The sequence below is a fragment of the Theropithecus gelada genome, chromosome 11 (assembly GCF_003255815.1).
Source record: "Theropithecus gelada isolate Dixy chromosome 11, Tgel_1.0, whole genome shotgun sequence".
Taxonomy (NCBI): Eukaryota; Metazoa; Chordata; class Mammalia; order Primates; family Cercopithecidae; genus Theropithecus; species Theropithecus gelada.
This window is the reverse complement of record NC_037679.1, coordinates 96950894-96960863: the sequence shown is the minus strand read 5'-3', so window position 1 is coordinate 96960863 and position 9970 is coordinate 96950894. Positions and strand designations below refer to the sequence as shown.

The following is a 9970-nucleotide window of genomic DNA, read 5'->3' as shown; positions in this document are numbered from 1 at the left end:
GTCAGGAGATCGAGACCATCCTGGCTAACACGGTGAAACCCCGTCTCTACTAAAAAATACAAAAAACTAGCCGGGCGAGGTGGCGGGCGCCTGTAGTCCCAGCTACTCGGGAGGCTGAGGCAGGAGAATAGCGTAAACCCGGGAGGCGGAGCTTGCAGTGAGCTGAGATCCGGCCACTGCACTCCAGTCTGGGCGACAGAGCGAGACTCCGTCTCAAAAAAAAAAAAAAAAAAAAAAAAATATTAGCTTGAGAAGAGTCCTCAGACTCAATTTTATTGTCATGAGCCTCTTACAGTGAGGTCCACAGACTTCCTTTTTCCTTCATGCCACTGACTCTGAGACCATCTGGCACTATGACACCTCTGTTGGGTGATCAAGCCATAAATCAAAATCTTTAGTCTCCAATTCCTGTACTGCCATTCTCAAAATGCAGCCTGAGTCTCAAAAATAATGTACCTGTAACCAAGGACTCCAACCCCTATTTAATCATCTATCAAACCTGAAATAGAAACCCAATTTCGGCCGGGCGCGGTGGCTCTCGCCTGTAATCCCAGCACTTTGAGATGCTGAGGCGGGCAGATTACATGAGGCCAGGAGTTTGAGACCAGCCTGGCTAAGATGGTGAAACCCCATATGGGAAGAGAAAGAAAGAGTTGGAGTGGGAAATAGGTTCCTTAAAAGGAATTGAATATTGCAAAAGAGTTCGTGTGTACTCACACACACACAATTATAAACAGAGACAAAGGGAAAATATCTGACTCAAGAGGAGTGTGCTTTTCATCATCCCATGGTTTATCCATGAAGCCACTGAAATTATATACAAAATAGTTTGTGTTTATGTGCATTATTTTCTGGGGGAGTGTCTACATGTTTTATCAGGTTCTTAATGGGTCCTTCAATCCCCCAGACAAAAGGAACCATGTTTTCATAGATTTGCTTTTCCCCATTTAAGTCAGCAGAGGGCAGAAAAACAATAGAATTAGCAGAGCCAACAACAATACAGAAATTGCTAAGACTCTTTGAGTCTCTCTCTGTTTCTGCCATCTGCTTCCTGCCTTTGCTCTAGATCAAATTCCCTGACATCTCCCTCTGTCAAAAGACTACTATCTCTGAATAACCATATCAAGATAAGCAGCCCTTCTTCTTCTTTTTTTTTTTTTTTTTTTTTTGAGATGAAGTCTTGCTCTGTCACCCAGGCTGGAGTGCAATGGCGCCATCTCGGCTCACTGCAACCTCCGCCTCCTGAGTTCAAGCAATTCTCCTGCCTCAGCCTCCTGAGTAGCTGGGACTACAGGAGCCCACCACCACGCCTGGCTAATTTTTGTATGTTTAGTAGGGATAGGATTTCACCATGTTGGTCAGGCTGGTCTCGAACTCCTGACCTCAGGTGACCCATCCCCCTTGGCCTCCCAAAGTGCTGGGATTAGAAGCGTGAGCCACCGCGTCCTACCTCTTCTTTTATTTAGTTGGACTAAGTCTTTAATTTGCATTTTTCTTTTTTAAAATCATCATTCCAGAAGAATTTAATCTTCTCATTTCTGTTTACACCTGTGGTAGTTATAATAGTCTCTTTCACAACAGATATTGTTTTAATTACTATTGTTCCAGGAGACCTTGAACAATTACCCCATGAGGAGCCTAAAGCTCCCATATCACTTACCACATAATTATTACATATGATTTACTTTTTGAAAGATGAAAATAGATCTGGGCCCGGTGGCCCGCAGTTGTAATCCCAGCACTTTGGGACGCCGAGGCTAGTGGATCACTTCAGGTCAGGAGTTCCAGATCAGCCTGGCCAACAAGGCGAAACCCTGTCATTACTAAAAATACAATAATTAGCTGAGTGTGGTGCCATGCCTGTAATCCCAGCTACTCGGGAGGCTGAGTTTCGAGAATCGCTTGAACCCGGGAGGCAGAGGTTGCAGTGAGCCGAGATCAAGCCACTGCACTCCAGCCTGGGCAACAGAGTGAGACTCTGTCTCAAAACAAAGGAGGAGGAGGAGCAGGAAATAGTTTGTGGCTAAAACAATTCTCAATTAAGTTTCACTGTCTCAGAAAGATAAATTTTACGTTATCGCAACAGGGTAAAATGATGGCAGTGATAAATTTTTGCTTAGAAAGAATTACCCCTACTCTTGCTGTTTAATGCTTTTTGTTATTATAAGAGAGAAGAAAGAATCTATCTGTCCATTAAACCCACCTGAATATATATATATATGTATGCATGTGTGTGGTACATATGTTTGTCTGTGTGATATACATGTTCTTTTTCTTTTTCTTTCTTTTTTTTTTTTTGAGACAGAGTCTTGCTCTGTTTTCTAGGCTGGAGTGCAGTGGTGCAATCGCAGCTCACTGCAGCCTTCGACTCCCAGGCTCAAGTGATCCTACCATCTCAGATGCGGCTGCAGCCTAGGACTACACGGCCTGCCACCACGCCCGACTAATTTCTTTTTTTTCGGTAGAGATGGGATCTCCCTGTGTTGCCCAGGCTAGTCTCAAACTCCTGGGCGCAAGAGATCCTTGTGCCTCAGCCTTTCAAAGTGCGGGGATTACAGGCATGAGCCGCTGTGCCCAGACCTAAAGGAATGCATATACGTTTGCATGTATTGAAGAAAACCCAGAGCTAAACAGTAGCTGAAGTGGTCAAAATAGATTTTATTCAGGACAATTGCAATAGGGGAAAAGGGGCCTAGTTTAGAATGGGCTTAATTCCAAATATAACAAGGAAAAATGGATATGAAAGTATGAAGTGCCAAGGACCAGTAATTTTCCAGTCTCGGACGGAAAACTTTTATCTCTGATGGAAAATTACTATGAAAAAACATTAGGAGTAAAGGGGGAGTCTGGCTAAATCAACCTAACAGAATTCTTGCTGAAGACAGGCCAAGGTGATCAGACATCACCTGGGGGCAATGCAGGATGAGGAATTTGGTCGCTTAATGACGGTGATCTTATATCAAGGTTGGGAATTCTTGCCAGAACTGAACAAAAAAGCTCAAGGTCAGGCTGAGTAGAAAAGCAAGCTCAGAAGAGCCCGACCAAAGTTTGGTCCAGGAGAAAATCTCGGCATATGCAATCACTGACAATGATTTCTACCCTACAAAAAGTGGAAAAAAACAACAGAACATACCCCTTTCCTGTTGAAACAGGTGCCTGTTTTCAGTCAAAATTCTTGTCAAAAGTCAACAGATTCAGATCTTTAAAGACACATGCTCCAAATATTCCACTCAAACGCAAAGCACAGAAACCACTGCGATAAGAGTTGAAGTGTTCAACATCATTTTGAGGAGACAATAAAATGTTGAGAAAACAATCCTACAACAACCCCTGGTGTACTGATGTTTATGCTCCATTGCTTTTTTATGTAATTTTAATTTTTTCATTTTTAATTATTATTATTTTGAGATAGGGCGTCACTCTGTCACCCAAGTTGGAGTGCAGTGGCGTGATCTTAGCTCACTGCAACCTCCGCTGCCTAGGCTCAAGTAATGCTCCCGCCTCAGCCTCCCAAATAGCTGGGGACCACAGGCCCGCTTTACCACACCCAGCAATTTTTTTCTTCTTTTCTTTCTTTCTTTCTTTCTTTTTTTTTTTTGGTAGAGATGGGGTTTTACTATGTTGCCCAGACTGGTCTCGAACTCCTGACCTCAAGTGAACTGCCCACGTCGGCCTCCCAAACTGCTGGGATTATAGGCGTGAGCCTATATGAGTCCCTTCATCTCATAAAAATGAATCCCTTCATTTTACATTTTTTAGGGATTTTAATTTCTTGCTATGTTGCCTAGGATGGAGTGGAGCTCCTGGCATTAAGTGATTCTCCCGTCAGTCTTCTGAGTAGCTGAGTGCACGTCACTGAGCCTGGTTTTATTTATTTATTTATTTGTTTGTTTATTTATTTATGTATTTATTTTAGGCTAGTCAAGTGAAGCAGCAGGAGTGGATAAGGAGCAAAGATTGTTTTATTTTAAAAGAAAAATTGCCAGGTGCGGTGGCTCACACTTGTAATCCCAGCACTTTGGGAGGCCAATGTGGGTGGATCACGAGGTCAGGAGTTCGAGACCAGCCTGACCAACATGGTGAAACCCCATCTCTAATAAAAATAGAAAAATTAGCTGGGCGTGGTTGCATGAGCCTGTAATCTCAGCTAATCAGGAGGCTGACACAGGAGAATCACTTGAACCCAGGAGGTGGAGGTTGCAGTGAGCTGAGATCATGCCACTGCACCCCAGCCTGAGCAACAGAGCGAGATGCCGTCCTCCCCCCCACAAAAAAGAAGGAAAACAAAACAAAAAAAGAAACAAAAATTAAACCCAGTCTGATTTGAGAAAGTACAATTTTACAATAAACTACTACTCAAAGGCAGAATCTGTATCTTATTTTTTTCCTCCGTTTCAAGGTGATGGGGCTCAGGACATGCTACCCCAAAATACAGCACCTTGGTATTTGAGGAAACAGAAGCCTGAAAGTCTCTTGCACTTTCTCCTGCCCTTCTTCTTAAAGCAGGCCATGAAAGAATGCTCTGCCCTTCCTCTGAACAAAACCTTCATTCTAGATGTATCCTCTTTATACCCAAAGAAAAGGAACATCTTTCTTTTTTTTTTTTTTTTCTTTTTTTTTTGGTTGAGACGGAGTCTCGCTCTGTCGCCCAGGCTGGAGTGCAGTAGCCGGATCTCAGCTCACTGCAAGCTCCGCCTCCCGGGTTCACACTATTCTCCTGCCTCAGCCTCCCGAGTAGCTGGGACTACAGGCGCCCGCCACCTCGCCCGGCTAGTTTTTTGTATTTTTTAGTAGAGACGGGGTTTCACCGTGTTAGCCAGGATGGTCTCGATCTCCTGACCTCGTGATCCGCCCGTCTCGGCCTCCCAAAGTGCTGGGATTACAGGCTTGAGCCACCGCGCCCGGCCGAAAAGGAACATCTTTATCCTTAAAGACACAGAGGCACTAAGAAGAATCTGAACAAACAGGCCTTGCTAAGTTCTCCAGTTCCTTTGTTTGTTTGTTTTTCTGTTTTTGGAGGTGGGGGTCTTACCACGTTGCCCAAGCTGGTCAAGCTGGTCTTGAACTCCTGGATTAAAGTGACCCTCATGTCTTGGCCCCCCAAGCAGCAAAGACTACAGGCTCACACAACAGTGCCCAGCCATTCCCAGTATATTACCATTAGATCAGACTCCCTTTGTCCAATCATACTTCTGCACAACTGTCCACCCCTTTATCAAACTTAGCACAAGTTTCCCTGTTTCGTTGAGTCTTCATTTCTGAAGATTCTCTTTTCACTAAAACTTAAATAAATTTGATTGCTTTTCTCTTGTTAATCCTTTTTTTTTTTTTTTCTTTTTTTTTTGAGACGGAGTCTCGCTCTGTCACCAGGTTGGAGTGCAGTGGCGCAATCTCCACTCACTGCAGTACCTCCGCCTCCCGGGTTCACACCATTCTCCTGCCTCAGCCTCCTGAGTAGCTGGGACTACAGGCGCACGCCACCACACCTGGCTCATTTTTGTATTTTTAGTGGAGACGGGGTTTCACCATGTTGACCAGGATGGTCTCAGTTCCTGACCTCATGATCTGCCCACCTCGGCCTCCCAAAGTGCTGAGATTACAGGTGTGAGCCACCGTGCCCGACCAATCCTTCTTTTCTCATGTTATATGTGCCTCAGTCATGAATTTAGCAATGGGTAAAGAAAGAAATCTCTTTCCCCCAACAAAGGCATTCAGTAAATGTGAAATTGAATAGAAATAAGTTAAATTGATGGTAAAAATTACTGCCATTAAATAAAATCATGAGTCTTAAAATGTTCTGAAATAGCTGTGCTGTACACACATGCTTAATTTACTTAAATTTTGGAATAAAGAGTCCTATCTTGCCCCAATCTGCCCAAATTACAGCCAATAACTTGGCCTACAGGGTGCATACTCTGCCTATTGTAGACTGGTCTGACGAACATGAAGATTCTAGTAGAGAAATAGAATAATGTGAGCAAAACTCCGTCTCAAACAAACAAAAAACTTAGCTGGGCATGGTGGCCTGTGCCTATAATGCCAGCTACTCGGGAGGCTGAGGCAGGATAATCGACTGAACCCAGTGGGTAGAGGCTGCAGACAGCTGAGATGGTGCCGCTACACACCAGCCTGGGTGACAAAGTGAAACCCTGTCTCAAAATTTTTCTTTTTTTTTTTTTGAGACAGAGTTTCACTCTTGTTGCCCAGGCTGGAGTGCAATGGCACGATCTCAGCTCACCACAACCTCTACCTCCCAGGTTCAAGTGATTCTCCTGCCTCAGCCTCCCAAGTAGCTGAGATTACAGGCATGTGCCACCACACCCAGCTAATTTTTTGTATTTTTAGTAGAGACAGGGTTTCACCATGTTAGCCAGGATGGTCTCGATCTCCCGACCTCAGGTGATCTGCCCACCTCAGCCTCCCAAAGTGCTGGGATTACAGCATGAGCCATCGCGCCCAGCCCTCAAAATAAAATAAAATAAAATAAAATAAAATTGTATGTACAATGTGATCTGCACTATAGGAATCAAATGAAACATCAATAAAAGACCAGAAGGCGCTGGTCTAACTAGGGCTAGGCGCAGTGGCTTTCACCTGCAATCCCAGCACTTTGGGAGGCTGAGGCTTCCTTTAAAAAAATTATTATTATTATTATTATTTTGAGATGGAGTCTTGCTCTGTAGCCAGGCTGGAGTGCACTGGCACGATCTCAGCTCACTGCAACCTGTCTCCAGGGTTCAAGCGATTCCCCTGCCTCTGCCTCCCAAGTAGCTGGGACTACAGGCAAGCACCACCACACCCGGCTAATTTTTTGTATTTTGGTAGAAACGGGGTTTCACCATGTTGGCCAAGATGGTCTCGATCTCCTGCCCTCATGATCCGCCTGCCTCAGCCTCTCAAAGTGCTGGGATTACAGGGATGAGCCACCACGCCCGGTCTAAAAATTTTTTATTGTAACACTATTAGCATATCAGATCTGCCAGGGAGAGCCAGGGATAGCTGCTGACCTTAGGAAAATTTGTTAGCTTCTCTAAACCTCAGCGTCTTTGTCTATAAAGCATAAACAACAATGCTTCCCTCAAAGAACAGTGAAATGTTTGTAAAGTAACACATAGGATAATGCCTGCCTATAATTGGCCATCAGTAAATGCCAGTGTCCATACTGTCATATGCATAATGAGTATGTTAGAACAGAAATTAACCACGATTATTAGGGCTCCAGTGTGTGTGTGTGTGTGTGTGTGTGTGTGTGTGTGTGTCTGTATGCACGCACACGCAAGTATGGGCATCATTAATTATGCTGGGTTTTTCAGGAAGACAAATTATAAACACAGATATATTGACATTTCCGATCTAAGTGGTCATAAACCAGATAGGTAGTTTTATTAGAAGATTTACCCTAAGAACACTCTTTCTAGTCCCATTTCTGCCATCCTACCCACACCCACATTCATCGACTACCATGTCTTCATAATGTCGTAGAATGACATTGTCATTATTGTCCTGGTAGAGCATGGAAATGGGAGACAGCTTGGTGGGGACACACACAGCCTGGGGGATGTCTGGGTCAACTGCATGCATCAGGGCTTGCATGAAAGCATAATTGGAGCTGTTGAGAGAGATGGTCAGTGAGAAGGGACACTCTCCGTGGCAGTAATTTGCCATGAACCCCTTGGGGGCAATGATCCACTTGTGCCAACCCAGGTCCTGGAAGTTAATGAATAGCTGGTGACGGTGGCAGAGGTTCTTACAAGAAACCTTGGGGACAGGGATGGCTGCTCTCCTTTTCCGAGAAGGGGGGCACTCATCAGGGTTGAGGGCCACCACCAGCAGGGAAGCATGAAGGGAGCGTCTCAGTCTGGCACAGGTGTCCTCAGGCTGAAAATTCACCCCAGAGTCTCTGTCTTCTTTGACCAGTATCTCCAGGAATAACCCAAAGTTTTTCTGGGGGTTGTCATTCCAATCCTTAGCTACATCCAGCAGGTTGAAGTGAACAGCACCTTGTGGCCATGGGACTGACCGCAACACAAACATTTTACCTGGCTTAGGGGTGGTCTGGCCCCACACATGAGGCTCTTGAACCAGGAACAGAGCCAGTTCCAGCTCTGGTCCCAGGTTATAGTAAGAATTGGGCCCCAAGTCCAGGTCCAGCTGGGCCAGTGTCAACTGTTCTCTTTCTTTGATGGCAGACAGGTTAAAGTAGAGCAGCTTTTGCAGGCAGGAGGAAGCTTGGGAAAATTTCTTTGGGTAAAGAAAGAAACCTAGATGGGAAAAGAGACATGTCAGAGTCATAATAATACCTTTTAGTTCATATCCACCTGTATGATATAAATGTCAGATATCCACATATACAATATAAGGGCAGGGAAGAGCCCAAGCCCTATTATGTGGTAGGGTTTGTTTCTCTTTTTTTTTTTTTTTTTTTTTTTTTTGAGATGGAGTCTCACTCTGTCACCCAGGCTGGAGTGCAGTGGCACGATCTCAGCTCACTACAAGCTCCGCCTCCCCGGTTCCCGCCATTCTCCCGCCTTAGCCTCCGAGTAGCTGGGACTACTCCCCACGCCCGGCTAGTTTTTTGTATTTTTAGTAGAGACAGAGTTTCACCATGTTAACCAGGATGGTCTCGATCTCCTGACCTCGTGATCCACCCGCCTCGGCCTCCCAAAGTGCTGGGATTACAGGCTTGAGCCACCGCGCCCGGCCGGTTTGTTTCTCTATTCCTGAAAGCCAGAGGTTCTTATCTTCACATCCACAGGTTCCCAGAGATTCCTGGATGAAATGTAGAGGGTGCACGAACTTAGATGTGAAAAATAATTACATCATTATTTCCACTAAACTAAAGGAAATTTAGCATTTCCTTCATTATGAATATAGGCAACAAATCCCAGTAATATCATCAGGGCCTATGACATTGTTATCACTAATAATCATAGGTGTGTTCATACATTTAGTTGTTGCAAATAACTGAAAACGTTTATGGAGGCCAGGCAAGTGGCTTATGCCTGTAATCCCAGCACACTGGGAGGCTGAGATGGGAGATTTGCTTGAGGCTAGGAGTTTGAGACCATCCTGGGCAACATAGTGAGACTCCATCTCTACAAAAAATAAATAAAGAAAGGAAAAGAAAAAAAAACACTTATGCTAACACTATGCTGAAATTTATGGTAGCTATACATATAGTCACCTCCCTAGATCTTGTTATGTATTACATTGATAAAGCATTATATACATCACTATATATACATTTGTTTTAAAAATATTTTTAAAATATATTTCAATACTTAATTGGTTTCTTTTGAAATACTAAATATTTTACTTCAGGCACTTAAACCATTATTCTGAGAAAGAGTCAATAGACTGGGCCAGGCGCGGTGGCTCACACCTGTAATCTCAGCACTTTGGGAGGCCCAGACGGGCAGATAACCTGAGGTCAGGAGACCAGACTGACCAACATGGAGAAACCCTATCTCTACTAAAAATACAAAAAAATTAGCCAGGCATGGTGGCACATGCCTGTAATCCCAGCTACTCAGGAGGCTGAGGCAGGAGAATCGCTTGAATTTGGGAGGCAGAGGTGGTGAGCTGATATCACACGAGTGTACTCCAGCCTGGGCAACAAGAGCAAAACTCCGTCTCAATAAAAAAAGAAAAAGGCCGGGCGCGGTGGCTCACGCCTGTAATCCCTGCACTTTGGGAGGCCGAGGCGGGCGGATCACGAGGTCAGGAGATCGAGACCATCCTGGCTAACAAGGTGAAACCCCGTCTCTACTAAAATACAAAAAAAATTAGCCGGGCGCGGTGGCGGGCGCCTGTAGTCCCAGCTACTCGGGAGGCTGAGGCAGGAGAATGGTGCGAACCCGGGAGGCGGAGCTTGCAGTGAGCCGAGATGGTGCCACTGCACTCCAGCCTGGGGGACAGAGTGAAGACTCCGCCTCAAAAAAAAAAAAAAAAAAAAAGAAAAAAAAAAAAA

At 44.7% G+C, this 9970-nt stretch overlaps 1 protein-coding gene across 1 annotated transcript in view; it reads right to left on the bottom strand.

Moving 5' to 3' along the window:
- Positions 1-7337: 7337 nt before the first annotated feature.
- Positions 7338-9970, bottom strand: part of GDF3 (growth differentiation factor 3) — a 6053-nt gene continuing 3420 nt past the window's right edge. The window contains exon 2 of the mRNA XM_025402932.1: positions 7338-8261. Coding sequence (XP_025258717.1) covers positions 7435-8261 — 827 coding nt within the window. The 3' untranslated portion in view covers positions 7338-7434. The remainder of the gene's footprint in view (positions 8262-9970) is intronic.